We start from the raw sequence: 26,705 nt of genomic DNA, 5'->3' as shown, positions 1-26,705 counted from the left end.
AACAGTTTGGCAGTTTCTCAAAATTAAACATAGAACAGCAATCTTACTCCTAGATATAAATACCCAATAGGAACGAAAAAATGTGTCCCTACAAAAACTTGTACATCAATGTTTATAACATCATTATTCATAATAGCCAAAAGGTGGAAACAACCCAAATGTCCATCAGCTGATGAATGGATAAACAAAATGTGGTCTATCCATACAAAGGAATATTATTAGTTAATAAAAAGAAATGAAGTACTGATACATGCTACAACATGGATGACCCTTGAAAACATTATGCTAAGTGAAAAAACCAAGCTACAAAAAGACCATATATTATATGATTCCATTTATACAAAATGTCCAGAATAGGCAAAGCTATAGAGACAGAAAAGTCAATTAGTGGTTGCTTAGGGCTGGGTGGTGATTTGGGGGGTGGAGGAATGGGGAATGAGTGCTAATGGGTACAGAGTTTGTTTTAGAAGGGGTGAAAACATTCTAAAACTAAATTGTGGCAAGGGGCTTCCCTGGTGGCGCAGCGGCTGAGAATCTGCCTGCCAATGCAGGGGACATGGGTTCGAGACCTGGTCCGGGAAGATCCCACATGCCGCGGAGCAACTAAGCCCGTGCGACACAACTACTGAGCCTGCGCTCTGGAGCCAGCGAGCCACAACTACTGAAGCCCGCGCACCTAGAGCCCGCGCACTGCAAAAAGAGAAGCCACCGCAATGAGAAGCCTGCGCACTGCAACGAAGAGTAGCCCCCGCTCGCCGCAACTAGAGAAAGCCTGCGACCCAACGCAGCCAAAAATAAATAAATTTATTTAAAAAAAACTGTGGCAAGGATTGTACAACCCTGTGAATATATTAAATATACTCAAAAACACTGAGTTGTGAACTTTAAATGGGTGAATTTTATGGCTTAGAAATTATGTCTAAATAAAGTTTATTTTTTAAAAAAAAGCACAGCACTGGGTACATGATGAACTCCCAAACATTATAAAAAGAGCAAAAATGTGCTCTGTACTTGAAAGGACCTTATGGGGTTTATCTCACATGATCCTGTCAATCCCTCATGAGGTAGGTACTATTATTATCCTCATGATCACACAGCTGGGATATGGCAGAGCAGGGACTGGAACCCAAGTCTTTCTGACTTCAGATCCCAACCCCTGCTGTTTTCCATGAACCATGTTGCCTCTCTATACAGTCAATGTAACCACATTGAGTGGGTTCAATTTAGATCATAGTGGCTGTATCTAGGGAACTCTGGGTCAGCTGGGGGAGTAGTATGTAATGACCTCTGTGCCTTAGGTAAGAAGTGCTCTAGGGGAGCACTGAGCCAGGAGCACAAGCTATCAGTTCAGGAAGTCTCTACCCGCAGGCACTGTCCACGGGTCCTGGCCATGCACCCGTGCTAACTCCCTGTGACACAGCTGAACAATCAGCATAGCCAGCCTGGCAATAAGCTGCCATCAGAGGTGGCTCCCAGGGGCATGTCCAATAAGCAGGTGGTGACTTCTCTCAGACAAGATCTGGAAGTCCAAAGGTGGCTTCCCTCCCTGCAAGATGGAAACATCTCCCAACACCAGGTTGTCAAGGCCAGGTGATGCACAGCCTGCCACTCGGTACTGTGATTTGCAGATCCAAGGAGCAGCATGGGGCTGTGTGGAGGAGAAAATGTGCCTGGAAAAGCCCAAATCTCCTCCGGACAGAAGGTTAGAAATGCCAGTAAAGCCAGGTGCAGTAGGCTGATGGCTGGGACAGCGTGCCTCTCAGATTGTGAATCTGCTGTAAATTGCTCATCAGCTTTCCCCAAGAGGGATGCCCTAGTCTATCGCTCCGTACTCAGCCACTCGGAAGGCTGACTTTAAAGAAATGCTTGCAAAGAAACAGGACGGTGATCCAAGTAGATCAGCATATATATATGCTCAAATAGATATCTCACACACACACATACACAGCACCATGTTGACCCAACCAGCTTTCTATTGCTTGGCCTTGCTGTATTCTATAGTCCGATGATCATTACTGGTTATAATGACCTAGAAGACTTGGAATACGTTCATGTTCTTTCTGAATCGTCATTAAAAAAAAGAGTCTGCTATGTTCAGTCTAGCTTTAGCACTCTCCATGTTGTGGAGTTTTAACTTCATGAAAATCAGTAAGCCATGCATGGGCTATGTAGTAGCCTTTAACTAGAATATTTGATTCACTAGACCAAACTGTTTTCTAACCATGGGAGAAAATGTAGAGTGAGTTCCTCCAACTGCGGTCCCAGTTGGGGCCCCCAAAGCCTTATTTTCCTGCATTTCCCCAGGACACAAGCGAATTCAAGGCTGGAGAGATGGTAGCTGCCTCTGGATTTCCCACCAGCGGTACAGCTGGAGAACTGGTATTTGTCTGAGCCTTTCTCAAGCCCAGGTGTTGTTCTGTTGTGTCAGCTGAATTTCCCCTAAATAAACGCAAATGTACTTACTGCATTGACATTATCCCTTTAATCATGTCCGTATTCCCCCACTAGATTGTAAGCTCGGTGAGGGCAAGGACCACGTCTGTTACTCATGGCTCTATCCGCAGTGCCTGGCACATAATGAATACTCGAGAAATAGTTGTTGGGTGAATAAACGAAATACCTACTGTGGGTAAACTACTGATAAAGCCTAAGAGGTAATCCCTTCCCTCCCACTTCCCCATTTTCCTTTGTTTTCTCGGTCTCAAAGGAGAGGTGATGCTTTCCCTTTTCCAGTTGTGGGTTTAACAGCATCCTTTTGGCCCAACCGGCTGAGCATTGAGTCGGGCTAGCTGGCAGCCAGCAGCTGCAGAGCAACGAGAATAGAGGGCCGGCCAGAGAGACGAGGCCCTGAGTAGGCTGGAGTTTTGGCCCCCGAGGGAAAAGCCCAGCTGAGGTTGGCAGGATTCCTGTTCCCTATAGGCCTTTGCTAAACAACAGTTAGCACTGGGGCTTCTGTTCTGAAATGAAAGTGCGGGCCAATGGAGGAAACCCATCTCAGCTTTGTACCAGGGACTGATGGCCCCTCACTGTAACCTGGGCAGAGGTCTCCTCAGTGGTGCCGCTTGCTGTCCCGCTTGCCCGTCCTTGGGGCCATGGGATAAGATGTGCATACCAGCCCCCGACAAGCGGCGCTGTGAGGCTCACGCTGTCCCACTGGCCAAGAGCACTGAGTGGCTGCTGTTGAACCCAGCATCTAACAGTCCCAAATGCCACACATGTGGGCCGCAGCGTGGACTCAGGGCCTTGGGGAAGTGAAGCACTGCAAACAGCAGGGACACCACCGTGGTCCATGTGGCTCCTGTATGGACAGAGAGGCCTTGTGCTAGAGGCAGCCTGAGCCCCCGTCACTCTGCAGGCCCAAGGGGGCTCTCAGGAATCAGGGAGGGGCTCTAAAGCCATGCCCAGCGTTTCTAGAAGTCTCCTTTCCAGTCTGCAACACCTCCAAGAGCAGTCGATTTGCCTTTGGAACAGCTTCCCTTTTCCCTTTCTCCCTCTCTATCCTGCTCAGTAAGAGGCATCATTGGGTGCGATGACAGAGAGGAAGACCACAGGCGACAATGACAAAGCTAACGCTGGCCTTGCCTTCCTTTGGCCATCAGAGGTTTGGTAGTACAGATGGCCACCCGCTTCAGAGCTATTCACCTGGAGGCGTGCGGCAGCTCAGCCCCTGGGCTCCTTCTATTCTAAGTCAGCTCCTTTGCTTCTCTATGTGGAGCCTCCTTCATATGCTTTGAGGCCACCTATCCTTTCCCACATCTGTGTTTGGTGGATTGCCTTCTAATTCCTGTGGACGTGATGAGATGTAAACGTGGGCCTGTCACGACGTTCGTGATGAAGAGATCATGAGGTGAGAGGGGGGCGTAGGTACACGGCCCACGGGGTGCTGGTCATCCATCAGCAGTGTGTTTCTAGGGGCTTCCCCGGTGGTCCAGTGGTTAGGACTCCACGCTTCCACTGCAGGGGGCCCTGGTTCGATCCCTGGTCGGCGAACTAAGATCTTGAAAGCTGCGCAGCGTGGCCCCCCACCACCAAAAAACAAAAAAAAAAGGAGTGTTCCTACTCTCAAACTCCTCACTCTAGATCACATGTGACCACGCCGTAAACCAAGACAGCCTTGAAGAGAGAAGAAAGAGTCAAGCGGCAAGGCAAGTGGATTGAGCCATCAGCATGTGAGGAGGGTGACTCCTGGGTGGTCAGTCTCAGCTTCCGCCCGCGATGTTTGGGTGCTGGGATGGCGAAAGCCTCGGGTCTAATACGTAGAGTACCTGTTCTTTGGGTCTCCCCCTTCTCCTCCTACTCTGGTTCGGGGCAGCAGCATGTGGACTGGGCCGATTTGTCCTGAGGCCCCTGTTTGTGTCGGCACCAGGACAGCCCCGAGGGGAGGCTGTACTGAGTTGCCTAACTGGGAAGCCTTCTGTTTGGGGGCAGCACTCGACCCTGTTTGTTCTTAGTGATCGTCCCCTCCTAGCTCCAAGCCTCCTGCTGGACTGCATTCTGGGCCTGCACAGCCTTTCCTACCCCAGCCTTCCATGGCCTCTTACAACAGGCAGCTCTGTCAATGCCGACTCTGATGGACAAAGAAAGGGTTTAGCTTCATTTTCCACCTCCACTTTCAGCTAAGCCAGAACACCCGTGCATCTCTCTTAGCTCACTGTAGCTCTAAAGCTTTGCCTTAGATCCAATGCAATTCTCGAATTGGCTCATGTATTGCTCGTTCGCTATTTTTATCTTATGTTCCTTGATCAACTCAGACACAAGGTATTGTCACAGGCATCCTTTGCGGGACAGGCCCACCTGAAGGCCAGCTGTCTTTTCCACTGGCTTGTGCCACGTAGGACGCAGTGGTACAGCACGGGCTCCTGGTAAACCAGGCGCTGGCAGAATGGGGTGAGCATTCCTCCATGTCTCCAGGGTCCAAAGGGCCTCTGTTACACTGAAAACCGAGACTGAGCCCTACCTGCCTTGATCATTGGAGGTGGAAGAGGCTGGCTAGCGGGCCTGGAGAAGACCATCTTCCTGGAATCCAGCAGGAGGCGGCAGTACCCCGCAATCAGGCAGGCAAAGTTGGTGGCTTCGGGCCACTCCATCAACAGCACCAGAGGCTGGGGGAGACATGGGAGGAAATGTGAGGACACAGGAAGGAGCGGAGCAGGTGCGTGTCCAGGAGAACAACAGCAAAGGCAAGATGACTTGCATAGTTATGAGAACATACTTTCTGAACCCCAAATTAAGGCACATAGCCTGACAAATAATTTCTTCTGATTTGAGAATTTATTTATAGTAAACTCTTACCCAGGTATCAAAACTAAATCAACCTTTAATTACACATTTACTGAACCACTTTTACTGAAAAAGACTAAAATTATATAACATCACATGACTGCTGTGTGGGGTTTTGGGGGCTCAGCAGATGTGCAGGCCTGCCGGGAGAGCAGGGCTGAACCTGGGAGTCTAGGCTAGGTTGGGGAACATCCTTGACAGGAAGTTCCTCAAGTGCACAAACTCTCTCTTGCTCATTCCTATAACCCGCTATGGTACCCAGAACAGCTCCCCGGATATGGACACTCTGTGCAATCCGGTTCTCACTGTGTCTTCTGGGCCACAAAGTCTTTACGGTCTGCAGTCCTGCTCAGACCTTCATGCTCTCCCCCCGTTTTCCTCTGTTTCCCAAAGTGCTTTCACGATGTTAACTGGTGCTCCTTAAAAGAGTTCCTTGGTCAAATATGTGTGTGAAACGCTGAGTTAACCAAAGCTATGCAGATAGTTATACTTACGGGAATTCTCAGATCCTTTAATGTATTAACGTGCACTGTGAAACTTCAAGAGGGCTTTAGTATTCCAACTTTTTCCAATTATTTGATCGGAAAATCTATTTTCATAGAACATCTCATGGTAGTAGGCTTGCTTTTTCTGTTTTGTTTTGTTTAACCCACGTTGGAAAATACTAGCATAGCCTGTTGACTTCTGTTCCTGACCCTAAATCAGTCAAATTAATCTTGGCGTTAGCTAGTTGACTGCTTCAGAGACCTGGCAATGATATACCAAAAAAATCAGCACCTTTTGAAGAAACCTTCCCAATGTCTGCATTGTAATTTTATGGTTTGAAAATAAATCTGGGTCAGACTGAAGTCAGCCATGAGAGTATTCTCCCTGCCATAGGGCAGTGGCCTCCAGATAAAGACCACTGAAGACTGGCTGAAGAGGGAGCGATGGGGTCGTGGGGCATCTCATCTTTTGAGGGTTCCCGGACCAGGCATTAAGAGCTAAAAGAATTAAGAGCAGGGAATGAGTCTCTTCTCTGACTAGTGAGGGGTGAGGAGTGAGGTGAGGGGTGATTAGGGCCCCCACTAGGGTACTGGCAGTAAAAAGGGACATAATGAAGACTTGATGGAACTTGGTCACCAACTAGACTAGCCTTCTTTGGCTGGATCACCACCTTGGGAACAATTCTGAATCCAAACCAGCTCAGCTTTTAGCTAAAGTTGTACCAGTTTTCTTTGCTATCTCTCAGGATCCTGACACATAGCTTGAGTTGAATATTTTCAGTTCATATAGACCAGGGGTTGGCAAACTTTTCCTGCAAAGGGCTAGATCGTAAATATTTTAGGCCTTGTGGGCCACACAGGCTGTGTTGCAAGACCTCTGCTACTGTAGTGTGAGAAAAGCCATAGATCATCTGTAAGCTAAACAAATGGATGTGGCGGTATTCTAAGAAAACTGTTTCCAGAAATGAGCGGTGGCGGGTCAGGTTTGGTTCATGGGCCATAGTTTGCCACCTGATCTAAGAGAAAAGCTTCTTTCCAGTTAAATACAATTGTCTGTATTCATTTTCACACCTCTCAGCTTGTTTCATTTGGCAACAGTGATCTCCTTGTCCACTGGAAATTCTTCTCTTGGCTTCTGTTTCTGTGAGGTGACACTGTGCTCTGGTTCTGTAATCTCTGACCACCTCCGTCTCTGTCTCTCTCTGCTTGTGCAACCTCCCCACCCGATGTCCCAGGCTCAGTGTTCAGCCCTCAGTTCTACACGAGGGCATCAACTTTCACTTTTGAGCTGGGGATCCCAAAGTCACCATCTTTAGTCTATCTCCCCCTTGAACTCTTCCTATCTCAGCGCTCGTACAGTGCTGGGTCTGTATCATACAATCTTGTGCTGGATCGAATCCTATCTTGAGTTGTTTAATAGTTACTGTTCATCCAATTATACAGCACGCCACGGTAAGGCATTCGGATTCTGCCCCACAGGCAATGAGTTAGTGATTCTCCTATGGAACTCATTCAATACCATCAGGAAAAAAAAAAGGAACCATCCATACTCGGAAGAGCAATGGCTCCTTTCTCCAGTGAGAAAGGGACCAGGGATGAGATGCAACCTTTGGGTCATTATTTGGAAGGGGCAGAGGGGATGTTTGTACCTCCAGTTAATGCATGCTTCTCAATCACAACAGAATGGTCAACTCTGGGTACAACAAAGTAGAGACAGAAGGGGAATAGAATGGGGGTGGGGGGGGGAGAATAAGATGCCCTTCCTTTCCGCCTTACCCCCTACCACCAGTGACAGAGGTTTGGGTGTGGATAGCTGCTACCGCCATTACTATGAGGTCCCAAGACCTGCTAAGCTGGCCTCCAGAGCATTCACAGACATGGCCGTCCCCGCTGCTACTGCTTTATTTCGGACCCTCAACGTCTTCCTCCAAGGCCAAAACTTCTCAAGGTGTATGTGAATGGGTCACAAGTGTGCTGAGATCCTGAGCCCCTCAGCCTCTGGGTCCTGTTGCCTCTGGCCACAAGGTGCCTCATCTGTTTATTCCAATGGCCGTACAAATTGTGGTATTTTCATGATATGGAAAAGGTGGGGACACACTAACCTCAAGACCTTCAATAGCCTCCTGATCGGCCTCTCTGCTTCTAAGCTCTACCCACTTCACCTCCATATTGCTGCCTGAGTGTCTTCCTAAAACACAACTCTCACTTAAAATCTTTAATAGCACATCACCTAAAACCCACTGCCTTCCAACGTCACACAAAGCCTCTTGTGACCCAACCTATAGCTCCAAGCATATCTCCCACTAACTCTGGCCTCCTCCCGCCACTGTCCCTCACCGTATGCTCCAGCAACACCACATCATTTACAGGGTGCTAGAGAGGCCTTGTTGTTTTACCCATTCATACCTTAACCTATGTTGTTCCCTGACTGAAATGCTCCCGTGCCCCACTCTGTCCACCCAGCAAGCTGCTACGCACTGGCTAGATGGCTCATGGACCACGCGACCCGTTGAGAGATGCAGCTGTGCATCCCAGAACGGGGCCAACGCAGGTCCTGCCCTCGTGGAGTTTATAAACCATCAGGAAATAAGACATAAATGAAGGGAATTTCCTGGCGGTCCAGTGGTTAGGACTCAGCGCTTTCACTGTGGTGGCCTGGGTTCAATCCCTGGTCAGGGAACTAAGATCCCACAAGCCTCGTGGTGTGGCCAAAAAAAAAAAAAAAAGACATAAATGAAATAATCACACAGAGGAATATGATTGCAAGGTATGATAAGCACTATGAAGGAAAAGTAGAGAGACCTACCAGAACACAGAATATCCTGGACTGGGGTATGGGTGGATGGGTGGGTGTGAATGTGTGCATGTGTGACTACTTTGGTTTCAGAAGCTGGAGGGAGCTTCTTCGAGGAAATGGCATTGGCTGACAAACAGAATGAGAGACCACTGGACCAAAGCACAGGCTGGCTGACTGACTGATGGACAGACTGACAGACTAGCTGGCTGCAGAGTAGCCTGACTCACTGATGTCCTGGCTGACGAGCTGGCTGCAGGACAGGCAGAATGCCTACCAGCCTGACATCCTGACTCGTTAGCTGCCTGGCTGGCTGGTCTGCTGGCCGATGGACAGATCAGAGGCTGAGTGCCTAACTGGCTGATTGACTTAACTGTCTGCCTTCAATTTCCCCTCTTCTCTCTTACCCCAAATACAGCCCAATGTCGGTAATAAAACAGCACGAAGGCAAAACCTTGCGCCCAGAGAGGGCCGAACACAGCCCGAACTGGTTCAGCACGGCACATCAGCAGCCTCTCGTCTGCATCCACCCACAGCCCACTGGGCCCCAGCACCGGCCAAATGCAGCTGGCAAAAGGGACACAGAAGCAATTTTTGCCAGCAGCGGGGAAAATCAAATCAAAGGCAGGCAAGCAAAGAGACTGGATAGGTTTTCTTAGAAACCTTCAAAAACAACATTTTATTTTAAATAGAATTTTAATGATCATGACGTCTAATGTAATGCTTGTCCCGACAGAAAGCACGAGAGCAATAAGGCTCAAACACGAGAAGAGGAGACACACTGGACCGCAAGAGATCCCTTGGGACTTTCCTTTGATGGTTTCTTTTCCCCCCTTACGGGTTTCTGTGGTAATGGGGTATGGTAATGGGCCAGAACTGTCTCAGTCCCAGACTGTGCTGTCTCCTGAAGAAAGATATTTGCGTACTACCTCACGTTTGCTCCACTAACAGCAAGTAAGCTGAGTGAAAACTGTAACTAAATATGCCCAGGCCATCTTCAAATGGAAAAGGAGAAAAGGAGAATGGAGTTGGAGGCATGGCCAGCCCTGAGAAGGTACAGCAGGCATTAATTTGACATGCTCTAGCCCCATCTCCTTCCTGGGGTGCCCTGGGAGCTCAAAGGCAGCCAGCACTTCGGGATGCCAGCTAGGGAGGGGACTGGCTTTGGGGTAGCCTTACCTCATGCTAGCATCCCTGAAAACAGGAAAAAAAAATCGGAATCCAGGGGCCTGGAGGAGTAAGGGTACAAGATGATGGTCCTTGAGTCCCAGGGGACCGGTACCTTTGAGTTCTTGCCTCCACAGCACTCACTCAGTAAAGTGCAACCTTCTCATAGCCCCCTCCATGCACCAACACGATGTCCTGTTTATCCTGCGATGTAGGCTCTCACTGTTATTCAGTGCACTCAGGATACAGGCAGCAGGCAGTAAGGGTTAGTTAGGTATGACTTGTGTTTTGTGTGTGCAAGACAGGAATGTGTAAGGGGATACGCATGCACTCTTAGTGATTCTCTGTTTCATCCTCACTCTTTCTTTTCCATTACCACTGCTATTCCTCCAGCTCAGGCCCTGCCCTTGTCACTTCACTCCTGCACTAGCACTACGATCCCCTCCCCGCCTCCCTGGCTTGGCACTAGCCTTGCAAACACCCATCTGGTACACTGGTCCCAGTCAGCTTTCATCCTGTCACTCCTCTCTTCAAGGGCCTACAGTGGATTCCCACTATTCTATCACATTGAATCTCAGTTCCTCGGACTGGCCTTCGAAGATTTTCACCAGCTTGTTCTGCCCACTGCCAATCTCTCTCCAATCTCTTTTCTCATTATTCTCCTCGCCAGCCAAGCAACTATGCTTATCGACCTGCACATATGGCTTACTTATTTCTGTGCTTACTCTCTTCCTGTGAACACATCCCACTTCTCCCTGCTAATCCATGCCTATCACTTCAAGATCCAGCTTCAAATACCCTCTTGTGGGAAGCCAGTTCTGGTTAACCCCTTCCTCTTCTTTTGTTCCATGTTCCACACCACACTTACCTACAAAATTTTACTTCATATGAACTTCTCCTCATTGCTGTTTTGCTTTGGCAAAAATAACAGGTCTCGTTTGTTGACTACTTACTCTGTGTCAGGCAGTGTCCTAAGACATTTTACCTACATTTTCTCATTTAATTCTGAACGACAACCTTTGGAGGAAGGCACTCCATTTTGCAGTTGAGGAAATCAGGGTTCAGAGACGTCAAGACACCTTTTCAAGGTCACACAGCTAGGAAGTGGTAGAGCTGGGATTTGAACCTGGTCTGATTCCAGAACTCCATACATGTTCCAATGTGGTGTGATTAAGGCAGGTCATGTGCCTTTGTGAGTCTCCCCAATAAGAGCGAGACTCCTCCTGGGCAGCATTCACGCCCACAACTGTGGCCAGATCACTCCTAGAAATGAGAATAGTGTTCCTCACTCAGGCAACATCCACTGACCCTGCTTGGGCTGGTTCCGCCCAGAGCTTTGGACCCACCAGAGGTCAGTGGTTCTCAAACCTGGCTGTACTACAGAATCACCTGGGAACTGAAAAAGAAATAAATCCTGACGCTCAGGCTGCACCCTGACCAATTAAATCACAATCTCTCGGAGTAGGGTTCAGTCATCTGTATTTTTTTTAAATATATATTTATTTATTATTTATTTTTGGCTGCGGAGGGTCTTTGTTGCTGTGCGCGGGCTTTCTCTAGTTGCGACGAGCGGGGGCCCCTCTTCGTTGTGGTGCGTGGGCTTCTCATTGCAGTGGCTTCTCTTGTTGCGGAGCACGGGCTCTAGGCGCACCGGCTTCAGTAGTTGTGTCACTCAGGCTCAGGAGTTGTGGCTCACGGGCTCTAGAGCGCAGGCTCAGTAGTTGTGGCGCACGGGCTTAGTTGTTCCGTGGCATGTGGGATCTTCCCGGACCAGGGCTCGAACCCGTGTCCCCTGCATTGGCAGGCAGATTCTCAACCACTGCGCCACCAGGGAAGCCCCCCATCTGTATTTTTTAAAAGCTCTCAAGGAAATTCTATTGTGTAGCCAACGTTGAGAATCACTCGTAGAACATAGGAGACTTGGTTGGAAAGCTATTTCTCAGTTTTAAACCCCTTTTATTTCTCAGGAAGCCATATCTCCCCTGCATGTCTTGTCTTTCCTCCCACGCTTCCCTACCTGTCCGTTTGGCTTTTTACCCAGCAACATCTGAGGAGGGCAGCAATCATTGGTTGAGGAAGTGGCCACAAGCCAATTAAATACCAGCTCTGAGCAGGTTCCTAAACCAATGGAAAGCCAGTGAATCACAGGTGGAAAAATTAACATATTAAAGCTTACTGGGTTTCACAAAGACAAAAATAAATAATTTGCTCTTTTAGAAACAGCAAACATTCCACCTGTTAATCTGCTAACGATATCTCCCCCTGGGAAATCCTTTAAGAAAGGAAACTTGCACCTCCTCTAACAGCTTCCGCCAGCTGGCAGGCAGGCCTTCCGCCACCCACACTGGTCACTGGGTGTTCAAACAGGAGAGCCACGGAGGAGGCGGCTGACCACGGCTGTCAGACTCTGCACAGGCGACAGCTGCTTGCCAGTCTGAACGAGCTGATCTATGGGAAAGGTTCTAAGATTCGAGAAGAGCTGGACTCTGGGAGGTGAAATGGGGACGAGGCTCTGCCTGGCTCCCTGTCTCCCCAGGCCCCCTTGGTTCTGTCCACATACTCAGACACCCTCTCCTCCATGGATCCAAGTGTGCACGCCTACGGCAGGGCTCCCTAACTGGCGTGCACACATCCCTTCAGCCTCGGGGGCAGCCAGGCGGGGCCTGGGGTGGCCAGAGTCCCCGGGGCTGGTCCATTTAACCCAGTGTCCCGCATGAATGTAATTTTCTCTGTGTGCTGTGACACGAGAAAGATTGGGAAGCAATGGCCTGGGGGGTAGCTCCAAGTTCCCCAATCCCCCTGCCCATTGCTGAAAACCTGTCACAGGTTGATCAGACACTTTCTAGCCTTCCCTAGCACCGCCTGACCTTAACATGGGGTCAAGGCAGTGTCCCAGAGGGTTGAGAACAGAAAGAAAGATGAGCCCCCAAAGGCCCAGGGTCTGAAGCACTTCAGAATCACTGAACCTCACCTAATGGGTTGACACTCTGTTTCTCAAGTTTACTTCTTCCTCTGTTCCCAAGGCCTGTTTCTGGGAAGAAGTAGCCCCTCGAAGCCGTGCTTACCTTGGCATCCATGATGCTGGTCTCCACCCGGGCCACGCCCTGGTTCTCCCGGAACAGCTGGATCTTGCTGATCTTGCTGAACTCGGACAGCACAGTGGTGAGGTTGGTTTTGAGGTCAATAACATGGCTGATGCCGTGACGGGGTCCCACTAGGAGGGTGGTGGCCGACTGCTTCTCATCCTGGTGCCCCAGCGTGGCGGGCAGCATTCAAAGAAAGAAGGGCAGAGGAAGTGAGGAGAGGAGGCGGCAGGAGGAAATAGAAAACAGGCGTTGGACCGGTTCTGCTGGAAGGTCTGGAAACATCTGGAGCTCAGTGCCAGGGCCACAGGACAACCTCGAGGGGAAAATGGTCTGGGACGCCCCTGTTCTCAGGCCAGGGCCCCAGATCATCGGTCCAAATGGACACATTAGCCTCAGCAGAAGGAAGAGTGAAGAGGGCAGCAGCAGGGCTGGTTCTAGCAAAATCGTCAAATAGGTGAGGTTTATTTTGGTGCCTTTGAAGCACCCTCTTCCTACCAAGCCCCAGAGATTTTCCATTTGTTGCCTCGGGCCACTCAAGGCTCCCACCCGGTGCTCTGTCTGAACAGGTGGCAGCCTGTGTCTGGTCTTTACCCTCCCTCACCAACAGCCACTTGAACTTGCACTTCTCACTTGGTGCTAAAAGCTAAAGTGACAAAGTAACTCTGCCCAAGGTGTTAAAGGTTGACTGGGCGCTTAATGACTGGAGGGGTGGAGGGGGACCTCCCTCCCTAAGAAGATATTTGCCCTTTAATAGGCACTACAGCAGTCTTACCCCAGAGCAATGACCTATAAGAATTTCAGCAGTGGGCTTTCCGTGATCCTCAAATCCCAGTATGTAAATGGCCACCTCTGCGCCTGATGGACTGGATTCCCTTAAGTGGTCCTGACAGGCTCCTTGGCGCCATCAAGCCTGAGCCCTCTGCCGGCCCATTCCCTGGCATTAGTATCATCCCGAGGAACCTATTCCATCTGCTCTAGACACTTCGATAAACGGCTTTCCATCAGTTGCCCCTCGAGCATGACAGCGCGTTCCACAGAGCATGACAAGCACCTGGATCCAGTCAGCAAGATGATTTGAATTTCCTTTCACCGAGGCTCACTAGGGTAAACTAGCCTGGGGCACAGTCTTAGGGGGACCACTTGTGCCCCGCTGGAGAGGAGCGTTGCTGTAGTGAAGGCCCTGGCATGGAGGGGGGACGTCTGGGCTAGGGGATTGAGGGAATATGGGTAAGAGCAATGAAACAGGGCAGGGGTCGGCAAACTCCGGCCCACAGGCCAAATCCAGCCCTCTGCCAGTTTTTGTCCGGCTCACGGACTAAGAATGGTTTTATACATTTTTAAATGCTTGGAAAAAATTCAAAAGAACCGTATTTTGTGACATGTGAAACTCACATGAAATTCACATTTCAGTGTCCGTAAACAAAGAGATACTGGAACACAGCCAGGCCCATTTGTCTATGCGTTGTCGACGGCTGCTTTCACGCTGCAATGGCAGGGCTGAGTAGTTGTGACAGGGACCTTCATGGCCTGCCGGCCAAGCCTAAACTATTCACTTATCTGGCCCTTTATAAAAAAAGTTTGCTGACCTCTGAATTTGAGAAAAGGGGGCACAGAAGAGCCTAGAGGAATACTGTAAACAAATATAGCCTCCTACTTTACATTTTATCTTTTCTTTCTGTCCGCATCGCGCGGCTTGCGGGATCTTAATTCCCCAACCAGGGATCGAACCCAGACCCTGGGCAGTAACAGTGCGGAGTCCTAGTCACTGGACCGCCGGGGAGTTCCTGAAATTTTTTACATTTTATTTTATTTTATTTTTTTGCCTCCTACTTTAACCATTTTACCAGAGGCGGGACCAGAGCACCACGGGAGGGAAGAGGGAGAAGAAGGAGGAAGAGGAGGGGAGGCCTTTCGAAATATCTGCTGACAGAGCATGCCACCTGAAAGATCTAATGGAGTCCCCTCCTGTCCCCCCAGCCAAGGACAAGCGCCCCCGAAGGGTTCCCTCCCCCTCACTGCCCTCACTGACCAGGCCCACAGTGTTGAACAAAACGCCCGTGAACGTCGGAAGTTCATTCAGAATTCGAAGATACTGGAGTTTGGCCTGAATTGCAGAGCCCTGTGGAAACAACCGACTCAGAGATATGAGAAACTTGAGGTGCACGGGAAAAGCAAACCCATGTTCGCAGGAAGGAGGGTCAACAGCTTAGGACAGGCACTAGTGAGACCAGTCAGCAAGCCCCACTGTGGGACGCTCGGGAGAACCACAGGAAGGTTCCAGTTTGGACAGCTCTTGCCAGACTCTAGCAGCCCATCTCGCTTCCTAAACCCTCCTCCTATGCCCTGATCCTCATTCCTGAAGAATCCAGCTTACTCATTTTGTTCCTTGGTTAATTTCAACGCCTTTCCCCAACTCCAACACCCCACGACATCTATACCTCTCTCCTGAGATCCCTGATGGCCACTAGGTAGTGGCCCCCCCCAACTGGGGGTCGCACTCAATACCTTTATCCTGAGCACCTCTAAGTCCCGAGCCTGCTCTTCCTCTGGCAGAAAAGTCTCCATCAGTGGTACCCGCATCCCCCAGGCACTTGAGCCAGAAACCTGTGAGTCACACTGGACTCCTCCCTCAGCCTCTCACCTGAGGGCCACCAGTCACCAGATCATCTTGATCCTACCTCCTAACTCCCTCTCCACCCTACCCATCCCTCTTCTCTAGCCCCACGGTCATTGCCTGGATGTCCCCCACTTGCATCACGGTGGCAGCCGGGTTACCTTCAGTACTAACACTCCTTTCCCTCCACCCCTCCGCATTTGCACGTAGAGGGAGCAGCCTAAAACATAATCACACCACTGGCCGCTTAAACCCTTCAGTGTCTCCGTGCTGCCTACAGGGTGAAGGATAACCCCTTTCCACGGCACACGAGGCCCTCCGTGAACAGGTTCCCGCCAACCTCTTCGGCCTCCTCTTTTGCCCGCACCCCACTCAGGCAGATTCCTTGAACCCTCCGCACTGGTTTATGCTGATCTCTTTGGATCTCCCTGCCTGGGAAAGTCTTCCTCCCCGCAACTCATCTAGACAAGCTTCTATCTGTCCTTTAAGACCCAACTCTGGCATCAAATGCACCGATTCCTGGCCTTTTCCATCTCCTTCAGGCTGGGCTGGCTCCTCCTCCGCGCTTCCAGGGCACCTGCACTGGTCGCACTGCGCTGTGACTGCCTCTTGTTTCCCCACCAGCCTGTGCCTGACTTGAGGGCAGAGACCGGGCCTTCTTCATCTTTGTATCTCCAGCCCAAGCACTGGGGGTGGGGGGCGCTCAGAAAAAGTGTTTGCTGAGGAGATGGTTGGGAGCCCTGAAGCTCTCAGCTGGGAAGAAAACAATCTGATTAAATACGCACAGCAAGGTAGGAATGGCTTAACTCTCCGGGGAAATCTGCATCTTAAAAGAGAAGCTAGTTGGTAATGCAGGGAGTCTGGAATGGGTGGAATATAAGGGGGCAACTGTGTCCAGTGTCTCCATCGGCATGTGGATTCTGGTGCCCCCTCACCACCCGCCTGCCTCCTGGGCAAGCCGACTGAGCCTTGCAGGCCTGAGAAGGGCCTGCGGGGCTGGGAAGGCAGGGAGTGGGAAAGTGCAGGAGAGCACAGCAGGGACCTGAGTCTTCCACCTGCCACCCGGCGACCCATTCTCCAGGTCAGGCCTTGTCCCATGGGGCTGGGCTTTTATCTCCCAGAATTCCCTGTACCAGGGCTGATGAATTAGAAAGCTGATGAGGGACAGAGCAGTCGTTTCCATGGGAAACATGTCTCCCCAGGGTCCAGTGCTGTCCACACGACAGGTGCTTCATCAGCACTGACTAAATGGGTGGAACGACCCAAGAATATTCTCCTCCTGCACCTTGGTCCCTTTGCTTTGAGGACCCTGGGCTCTCCCAGTGACTTGCCACTGAGCAGTCTCTGGGGGTGGCTCAGGCTTGGGGAAAACCCCTCTCCACAATCATGCCCCATATCTGGCCAAGCTAGATGTGTATCCAAGTCAAAAACAGTGGGGAGGGTTCCCCAGAAGACCACACCTGCTGGGAAACCACACAGGAGTCCCCCATGGCCACTAGTGCCCGAGCAGGGTGCCCGGTGGCCTACTCTGGATACCTTGGTGCTGCTGGAAGGATGTGTTTGGTGCGCCTTCAGCTGCTGAGAGAGAGATTTCCGGAGGTTCTTCTCTTTGATGCCCTGTAGGAGGGAGGGAGGAAGAAAGGGTTCCAGGCCCCACTCCTTCCTAAAAGCAGAAGGAAAGTAAGAAATTAGAGAGACAAGGTGAGACAGAGAAAGCAAAATGGTAAGACAGAAACTAGCTGAAATCTGAGACAGAGATGGAGGAATGGAGATTAGGAGAGAGAGACAGAGAGGGGCTGGAGGCAGGCGAGTAACATTGGCCACAGTTCTCTAGTAGAAGTTGTAGCTCAAGGGCATCCTGGTCTAGGTGTGAGGAATTCCAATTCTCACTCCCATCCCAGGCCCACATTCCTAAAAAGTAGAGCACAGCTCAACCACTGCACCTTCTCCCTACACAGCTATTTGCCCCCATCCTGAAGGGCCCTGGAGCAACTCACTCCACATTCTTGAGTGAGATCTTCTGACTAGGTCGAGTAGCTGAGACAGTGATATAGATGTGGAGGGCAGCAAGGCCCAAAAGCATCTCTGGCTTGGGGTCCATTCCAAAGCGTTCTCGGATGACATCGTTCCGACTCTGTGAGAGAGGGCAGTCCAAACCCGTCAGTTAAAGGAGACGTTCCCTCCCCACCCTCCCACCCCGCCACGGACTCCCTTATATCCTAGAAAAAACTCGTGGTGTAAGTAAGCATCCTAGATCAAGCGGAAGAGGAAGATTCTGCCCTTGGGGAAGAGGTAACAGAGGAACCTCAGGTCTCAGAGACACTATTTGCTTCATTCAGCGGACATTGGACAGCCCCCTTCTCAGTGACAGGTACACACAGTGGCAAGGCACAAATGGTCAGAACATCTAGGGCGCTGCAAAAGTGAGACATGGCACCACTCCCTTTCTTTCCTCCTGTTACAAGAGACCTTTCTGCCTTTTCTCTGGGGCCTATACTCACCGCCCCCCAGCCCCAGCCATCGGAGGCTCCTCTACCAGCTCAGATGGGAACAAAGGAAGAGAGACACTGGGAGGGATTCTCTACAGGGCTCTGGCCCAGAAGCCCACAGTGAGAGATGGATTGCAGGGATGGGGCAGATATTCTTTCCTTGGGGTCTGAAGATCAAAGCAGTGATAAGTCAGTCTTCCCTATGCTATCCTAAAAAGGGTCTCCTGGAACTACTGGCCAGAGGTATGACAACCCCCAAACCCTGAAGGTCAGAATCCCAGCTATCAAGGATTCAGCCTTGGTTAGGCCAGTTGCCCATTGTGCTGAGGTGAAACCAGGATGAGCTAAGAGACTAGAGAGCCACAGTGGTATCACTACAGCATAGGAGAGAGTGTAAAAGGAATGCTCCATCAGTGATCATCTATGCAGAAAATCCAATGGAATCTACAAAAAAAAACCTACTAGAACTAATGAGTTAGCAAGGTTGCAGGATATAAGATCAATATACAAAACCAACTGTATTTCTACATGCTTGCAACAATCAGAAATTAAAGTTAAAATCAAAACCATTTACAATAGCATCAAAAAAATGAAATAATTAAGGATAAATCTGTCAAAACATGTGAAAGACCTGTACATTGAAAAGTAGAAAACACTGCTGAGAAAAATTAGAGAAGACCTAAATAGATATATATTGTGTTCATGGGTTGGAAGACTCAAACCAATGTATAGATTCAACACAATCCCAATCAGAATCACGGCAGGTTTTTGGTAGAAACTAACAAACTAATTCTAACATCCACATAGAAATGCAAAGGACCTAGAATGGCCAAAACAACTTTGAAAAAGAACAAAGTTGGAGAACAAACACTACCTGATGTCAAGACTTATTATAAAGCTACAGTAATCAAAAGAGTGTGATGTTGGCATAAAGACAGACAAATAGATCAATGGAATAGAATGGAGAGTTCAGTAATGACCCACACATATACAGACAACTGATTTTTCACAAAGGCGCAAAGGCAACTAAATGCAGAAAGGATGGTCTTTTCAATAAATGGTGCTGGAACAATTGGATATCCATATGGAAAAAAGAAGAACTTTGGTCAATACCTTGTACCACATATAAAAGTTAACTCAAAATGGGCCACAGACCTAAATGTAGAACCTAAAATGATAACACTTCTAGAAAAAAATAAGAGCAAAATCTTTGTGACCTTGGGTTAGGCAAAGACTTCTTAGATATGACATCATAAGCAAAATCCATAGAAGAACAAATTGACAAATTGGACTTCATCAGAATTCAAACTTCTGCTCTGTGAAAGACACTGTTTGGAGACTGAAAAGACAAGTTAGAGACTGGGAGAAAATAATTGCAAATAACATACAAATGACTTGTATCCAGAATACACAAATAACTCTCAAAACTCCATAATAAGTAAACAAACAACCCCAATTTAAAAAGTGGGCAAAAAAAGATTTGAATAGACACTTCACCAAAAAAGCTGCATGATGACAAGGAGGCACATGAAAAGGTGTTCAACATCATCAGTTATTAGGGAAATGCAAATGAAAACCAGAATGAGATACCCCTGCATGCTATCAGAATGACGGAAATTTAAAAAATCCTGCTAACACCAAGTGCTGATGAGGATGTGGAGAAACTGAGACTCTAACACACGGCTGGTGCTTATATAAAATGGTACAGCCACCTTGGAAAACAGTATTGGAGTTTCTTCAAGAAATTAAAGAAAGATAGATCTACCGTATGATCAAGCCATTCCATTCTTAGGTATTTACCCAAGAGAAAAGAAAGCCTATGTCATACAAAGACTTGTACGTGAATGTTCATAGAAGTTTTATTTGTAGTAGCCGAGACAGGGAGACAACCCAAATGTCCATCAGCAGGTGAACTGGTAAATTTTTATACATCCATACCATAGAACACTACTCAACAATTAAAAGGAATGAACTGCTGATACACACAACAACATGGGTGGACCTCAAAATCATTATGCTGAGTGAAAGAAGTGAGATCAAGATAAGTGTTCATACCGTATGATTTCATTTGTATAAAACTCTAGAAAACGCAAACTAATCTACAGTGACAGAAAGCAGGTCAGTGGCTGCCTGGAGATGGGAGTATGAATTACAAAGGAGCCTGAGGAGGCTTTTGAGGGTGTTGGATGTGTTTAATATCTTGAGTGTGGTGATGGTTTCATGGATATAAACATATGTCAAAACTTATCAAATTGCCATTTGAAATATGTGCAGTTTGCCGTGTGTCAATTAGACTTCACTAAAGCTGTTCAGTATAAAAGAGGAATACAGCTGAACACATCATCACAAAGGGGAGAGAGAGGGTGGACAAGGTCTTGTCACCAAATTCCAAACCATCTGAACTAAACATCCATCTCTGCACCCAGCAAACATCCACTCATCTTTCAAGGCTAAGAGCATGCATGTATCACCTCCTCTGTGAAGCCTGCATTGTGCCCCTCCCGGGGAGAGTTGGCAAATTGCTTCCTGAGTGCCCCTACTGACATTGTACCCTGCCAGCCTCATAGTGCCTGTCACACTGTCTTTATTTGTGCACATATCTGTCTATGAGCTCTAGCGATCTAGGATAGTTCTTTGACCACCTTGACTGCCAGCACCTAGCACAGGGCCTGGCCCAGAGTAAGTGCTCAGCAAATGTTTCTGGATGAACTGAATTGGGAACCATCTCCTTAGTGGAGCTCGGGATGGGGGATTGGGACCTCCTGTTACTCAAATGCACTTGTTAAACCAGGGTATGCTGTGAAGATGCCAGAGTTACTGGGGTTGCTTCCTCCCGCAAACTGATAAGATCTGTCTAGACAAACAGACGGGACTTGGAGCCAGAGCCAGCTCAGGTTGCCAGGCCAACCAACTTGACCATGGCCTACAGTGGTAGCAGAAAATGAGAGAGCCTTCAGAGCTACCTGAAGGTTGGAAAAACTTACATAGCGACTTCATTGTGATGGCAGAACAGCCTGCCAGCTTGTTTGTCCATTGGTCTGTCTGTCTGTGTATCCCCAAGCCAGACTCTACCTGGATGTACAGGTACTCGAAAGCAGCAGGATCCCGACGCAGCAGCTCCACCGGGTCTTTGGGAAAGAAACTTATCCGGAAGAGGCATTTCATTCCATGATAGTGTGTCCGCTGCACTACCTGAATCCCAGGGGTGAGAGGTGGGAGGAAAAGAGAGCTGGGATCAACGGCTGGGTGCCAGGAGCCAGCTCGGCGGCTCTTCAAGGCAGGGCCTGAGGCAGAGCTAGGGTGCTGTTTCCTATTCTGTCTTCCGCCTGGCTGATTCCAATTACCATTGGGGAAAGTGATGAGGAGACAAGTCTTTTCTGCCCTTCTGACCCAAAGTGACTAGAATTTTCGAACCACTTATCCACGACTTGGCCTTTATCAACAACCTAAGGCCCAGGACATGAGGTAGGAAGCAAGGGCTCCTGGCAACTTCTCTGACTCTTCTTGCTGTGGGGCTAATGCCTTTGCCTTGCAGAGGGGCTCAGCCTCAAGCAAAGGAAGTTGCTTATGAGAAACCAAATCAAAGACTTAAAATCCCATTTGGAGGTGTAGCTGAAACAAGCTGGCAATATACCAGTAACTGCTGAAGCTGGGATGGGTAATGAGGGTTCATTATCCAATTCCTTCTACTTTGGTGTATATTTGAGATTTTTTTGTAATAAAAATGCTTAAAAATCCCATTTGGAACAAGAGGCCAGTTGGATCCACAAGGCCCCTTGAGGGGCGGGGAGGCGCTTAGGCCTCCCTCCAGGCAGGACACCCACCTTTCCTTCACAGGTGGGAACCTGTGAGTCTCTGGACCACATCTGGCTGAGAGCTAAACTTGAAGAATTCTTCTTTCCTAAATCCTTTCATTTTTGTGTGTCTGATTTCAGCTTTTGTTTCGCTTCCTTTAGACATTTCTTCCCAGCCGTCCCTCTCCAACTCCTTCCCTCCCTCCCTGGGAATATTGTTTTTAAAGCAACTGAGAAATTATTTATTTATTTGGCCGCGCCATGCGGCATGTGGGATCTTAGTTCCCTGACCGGGGACTGAACCCCCGTCCCCTGTATTGGAAGCACGGAGTCGCAACGACTGGACCACCAGGGAAGTAAGTCCCCACTCCCTGGGGACATTGATTGGCCCTGGTTGCCTCTCTTACTCTTCATGTGCATCACCACTGGTGAAATACTATCCAGCAATCCTGGATTTCCTTGGCCTTTTTCCAGAGGCTGGGAAGATAAGACACTTTCTCCTACTCTACTTTGGAACTTGACACGGGTGACATGCTGTCCGTGCTTGGTCCCACTCAGCCCGTTCCCAGCCCACATGTGTCCTAGCCTAAGGGGTCTCACTAGACTCCACTCGCTGACCCTTCCATATTACAGCCTTCACCTGAAGGTAAAGTCTCCCCTCGCAGGTGGAAAAGTCTAGCAGGGCCTCCAGGAGACAGTGGAGTTGACACTGCTCAATTCAGTCTTGCACGCAGTAAATCACCACCCCATGCTTTCCCCACTAGTGACCGCCAAGACTAACAACTGTCATGCCTTTCTTAGGTCACAAGAGACATTTTACAGAGTTTTTTTTGGCTGTGCTGTGTGGCTTGTGGGATCTTAGTTCCCCGACCAGGGATTGAACCCGGGCCCTTGGCAGTGAAAGCACAGAGTCCTAACCACTGGACCGCCAGGGAATTCCCAAGAGACATTTTAAAAAGCCTCTGTGGGTGGGTCATAAAGATCTTGATTTGAGAATTGGGACTTCTGGGAGCTGGCTGAGCATATCATGATGAATTTTCCAGAAAGAGAGTACCTGGTAGCCTCTTCTCTACTAAAGGCCATCTGCAAAGCTATCAGGCCGGGACAAAGGAGTTACTTACATAAGCCAGGGGCTGCTTGTCCTGGAGAAGCAGGAACTTGTGGTTCTGTTCTGGCCCGGCATACTCAAGGACAAGGGCAAAGTGCTCAATGTACCTCAGGGAAAGCCGGTCCTGTAATGTCACCATGACATCCTGTGGAAGACAAAAGAGCCTTGAGAGAGAGATCCCTTCCAGCTCTAAGATACTCTAAGCACCCAAAATGGGAGAAGGGGACTGAACATCAAGAAAGATAGTCCTGGGGAGAAGCCTGAGGCTGGGAAAGTGGGCCAGACAGAGACACTGGCCTTTACGGTAGCCCAGGCATGGTGCTCCAGGATGAGGAGAATGACCCAGGAGTGCTGTTCAGAGGCCTGGGCCCTGGGGAACACCACAGGTGCAGGGGGTGGAGGGAAGTGTTTCTGAACTTGGCCGGGCCAGGCATATGGCAAAAGAAGGTCATGGTCCTCCCTCCCCCTCTCTCTCCTTTCATTCAACAAATTGTCTCCTGAGTGTGTCCTAAGTGCCAGGCACTGTGTTGGTTCTTCCCTCAGCTTCTCACATAAGTCAGAATGTTCACTCTGGTTTGTCCGGCAACTCTTTACTTAGGAATTAACAAAAGCCAAAGCCACAATTACATGATTAAAAAGTAGACGATTTCTGGATTCATAACCTAAATTGAATGACGGGAGTTACTGCCAAAATGTTCATCTTTGATTTAGCTGGCTTTTAGAGACGATCATTTAGCAACTTGAAAAATGCATCCACGCAGAGGAACAATGTCATGTGTTTTATGTACAGTCATGAATTTGACTACTTCTGCACTCTGTCTGCTCTGCTGCCCTACTTTTAATATTAGGGTGTCTGGAAGCAGATCCGTGGGGGCTGCCCACATGTCAGTTCTGAGACTTCTACCATCTATTTGCTGTGACTTCAGCATACACCGGCCTCCAGCGTGTGTGTTCGTAGAATCGGCATCGCTGAGCCCATCGCTGAGCCCCCGAAGGCTGGAAAGAAGCAGGCTTGGGAATGCGAAGCTCCCTTCCAGCCAGGGTTGCCAAACAAGCCCCTCAGTGAACAATGACAGCCGTTTAGCTATTCAAATGTTAGGCTGGAAATTGGTGGGTACTTGAGAATATCTCTTTGTATTATCCAAGTAGTCACAGAGGCGCCAGTGTTGCTGAAGTGCTGGCAGGGAGAGATGAGATTTTCTCTGCAGTTCGGCTGCTTTGGGACTGTGGACGGCCAAGCTGGTGATTGCCAACCGGTGTTACAAGTCTAACAGCTCCCAAGCCAGGCTGTCAATTCACCCAGGTACCTCTCTGGGACAAGCGGCCTGGCAGCCTGTCCAAGTTCCAATGAACAGCCAGTGCACCCTCCCTGAAGTCATGGTAAGGTCACAAGCCAGGGGACGCTGCTGTCCTGGAAGGCTGGGGCTACCTGGAAGCACTAACGGCGGTGACATTGTGAGGTGGGAGGACACTCAGAGGAGCCTCCACGGGGAAAGACAGGAGTAAATGCTCCAGCGTGGAGACAGATCGACAATGGACATACTGGTCCATGATTTAACACAAAGGAGGATTCTGACACAGAGAGATACCCACATCTGGAGGAGGGGCACTTGGACACCCCTGGGTGGCCTAGTTTCAGTGTCCCTCCCATAGACGGAAACCTTCAATAGTCAAGAGACCATCCTGGGGCACCCTAAGGAGTGTTTTTTGGGCCTAAGTCCCCTGGGGGACCCACCCAGGCCTAAGCCTTCCAAAGAAAGTCTCGGTTCAATCAACACGGGTTAGGCCCAGGCTTTTGCAACTCGGGCGCTACTGGCACTTTGGACAGGACAATTCATCATTCGGGGACTGTCCCATTCCTTGCAGGACATTTAGCATCTCTGACCCTGAGACACTAAATGCCAGTAGCATGCCAAACCATGGGGATGACCCCAAATACCCTCAGACATTCCCAAAAACTACCTGGGAGGGGGCAGTGCCAACCCCGGCTGAGAACCGCTGGCAAGGCCAATTCTGAACACCTGATAACTCCTCTTAGGGAAAGTTTCCCGGCCCAGGGCTTGCTTTATTTATAGGCTTGTCTTAGCCCCAGCAGGGGCACCTCAGGACATTCGTGGGCCAAGGTGGGTTTTCTGGGCAGACAGCACTGATTGCATGGAAACATTCGTTCTGGGGATGGCATTCTCTTTCTGGAGAGAATCCAGAAGAAGCAGGAGCAGATATTTCCATCCCAGAGCAGAGCTGAACCTGGGGGTTAATGGTACATCGCCTCTCCTCCTCAGGACTAAGGGAATAACTACAACTTCTAGATGCCCGGCTGAGCCGTTAAGAATCAGAGCTCATTAACTGCTCTTCCTGTGAAAGGAATAGCCAAAGGGACTGTTGGTGGACTTTCCAAATCTTGGTTCAGTGCTTAAGAGCTGGTTGGTATTTAAAAAGCAAGCCATGGCTAAGCTAATCTCCTGAGAGATGGTTTGTTGATTTCTGTGTGTAAACTTGCGTAGGTGTTATTGTATCAATTTAAATCACTTTTGCTTTATAAATGGTTTAATAATCTTCACACTCCTTAGCTCCTAAGAGTCTTGAAGGACGCAGTGTAACACAGACACGAAACAAGTTTGTTAGCAGATGTGTGCACACACGCATGCGTACACACATGCATGCACATGTACATGCGTACACACACACACAAACAGTCGCTAGCACACAGTTGGGCATTCGACTTGCCCTCACCACAGTCATCCGAGGACTGTATGTTTTTGCAACAGGATGCTCCCAGAAGCAGGAGTTCAAAGACCAAGACCACCTTGCTCTGGTAGCGAGCGGCTTGGTGCAGACTCAGGGGAACCCAAGGACCAGCAGCGGTGTGTGCTCCAGAGGAGAGCACCTCCTAGGAGAGGACAACACCAATCCAGGAGAGGAGACCCTGTGGGTACCTTAACAGTGGTCCGGCCATCAAACGTGAACGACTTGATCTGCCCATTTTCTAAGAAAACCTTCAGGACGTTGGGGATGAGGAGAAGAGCTTCTTTCTTCATCATCTTCTGTGAACAGGCAGGGAAAGGACAAGGAGGGGGACTCATTTAGAAGGAGGAGGGAAGCCAGAGGAGGGGCGTGGAAAGGAAGAGAAAGGAGTGAGCGAAGGAGACAGGGAGCCAAAGGTATGGAAGGACAGAGATACAGAGGAAAGAACCCATCAATGATAATGTTACGTGGAGACCAGAACCGAATTCTCCAAGAAGACACTGGGCCATATCCAAAGCCCACCCTTCATTCGATGTCACAGCACATCCACAGTCTACTGTGGCTCAAAGCTCCACAGCTCAGAGGGGGCTTGGCCCATAGAGACCACCACACTCTGAAGGGCTGATGGAAGGCCTTAGGAGCCTGCCTCACTCACCTGCTCCTATCTCCTGACTCCTGCCTTTCCACCCAGCCCTTCACACATCGAGATCACTTCCACGTCCATGCCTTTGCTCTGCCAGTCTCCCTCCCTCAAGGCATCCTAGGTCTTCTGCGACCTGGCCCCTGCCTACTTCTCCAGAGTCATATCTTACCATTCCCGGTACCCGCAGTGCTCTTTTATGCCTGCATACCTCTAACAACTCATCATTCAGGGACTGCCACACTCCCTGCAGGACATTTAGCATCTCTGACTCTGAGACAATAAATGTCAATAACACGCCAAATCGTTGGGATGACCCCAAACACCCTCAGATGTTCCGAAAAGCTTTCTGAGAGTGGGCGGTACTGACCCTGATTGAGAACCACTGGCAAAGCCCATTAAAAAAATATATATTTACTTAATTTATTTATTTGGCTGCACTGGGTCTTAGTCGCAGCACACAGGATCTTCATTGCCGCGTGCGGGATCTTCATTGCGGCATG

The 26,705-nt window shown here is 49.3% G+C and overlaps 1 protein-coding gene across 1 annotated transcript in view; it reads right to left on the bottom strand.

The window, feature by feature from the left end:
* FRMPD3 (FERM and PDZ domain containing 3) overlaps positions 1–26,705 on the bottom strand; it is a 56,023-nt gene that overhangs the window by 10,412 nt on the left and 18,906 nt on the right. The window contains exons 5-12 of the mRNA XM_068534053.1: positions 25,754–25,861; positions 22,831–22,962; positions 20,988–21,107; positions 17,424–17,560; positions 16,963–17,089; positions 14,842–14,931; positions 12,792–12,971; positions 4,958–5,102 (exon numbers count right to left, since the gene is read on the bottom strand). Coding sequence (XP_068390154.1) covers positions 4,958–5,102; positions 12,792–12,971; positions 14,842–14,931; positions 16,963–17,089; positions 17,424–17,560; positions 20,988–21,107; positions 22,831–22,962; positions 25,754–25,861 — 1,039 coding nt within the window. The remainder of the gene's footprint in view (positions 1–4,957; positions 5,103–12,791; positions 12,972–14,841; positions 14,932–16,962; positions 17,090–17,423; positions 17,561–20,987; positions 21,108–22,830; positions 22,963–25,753; positions 25,862–26,705) is intronic.

Source organism: Eschrichtius robustus, chromosome X (genome assembly GCF_028021215.1).
Source record: "Eschrichtius robustus isolate mEscRob2 chromosome X, mEscRob2.pri, whole genome shotgun sequence".
NCBI classification, from domain to species: Eukaryota; Metazoa; Chordata; class Mammalia; order Artiodactyla; family Eschrichtiidae; genus Eschrichtius; species Eschrichtius robustus.
The sequence above is the reverse complement of the archived record's forward strand: the minus strand, read 5'-3'. Positions and strand labels throughout refer to the sequence as shown.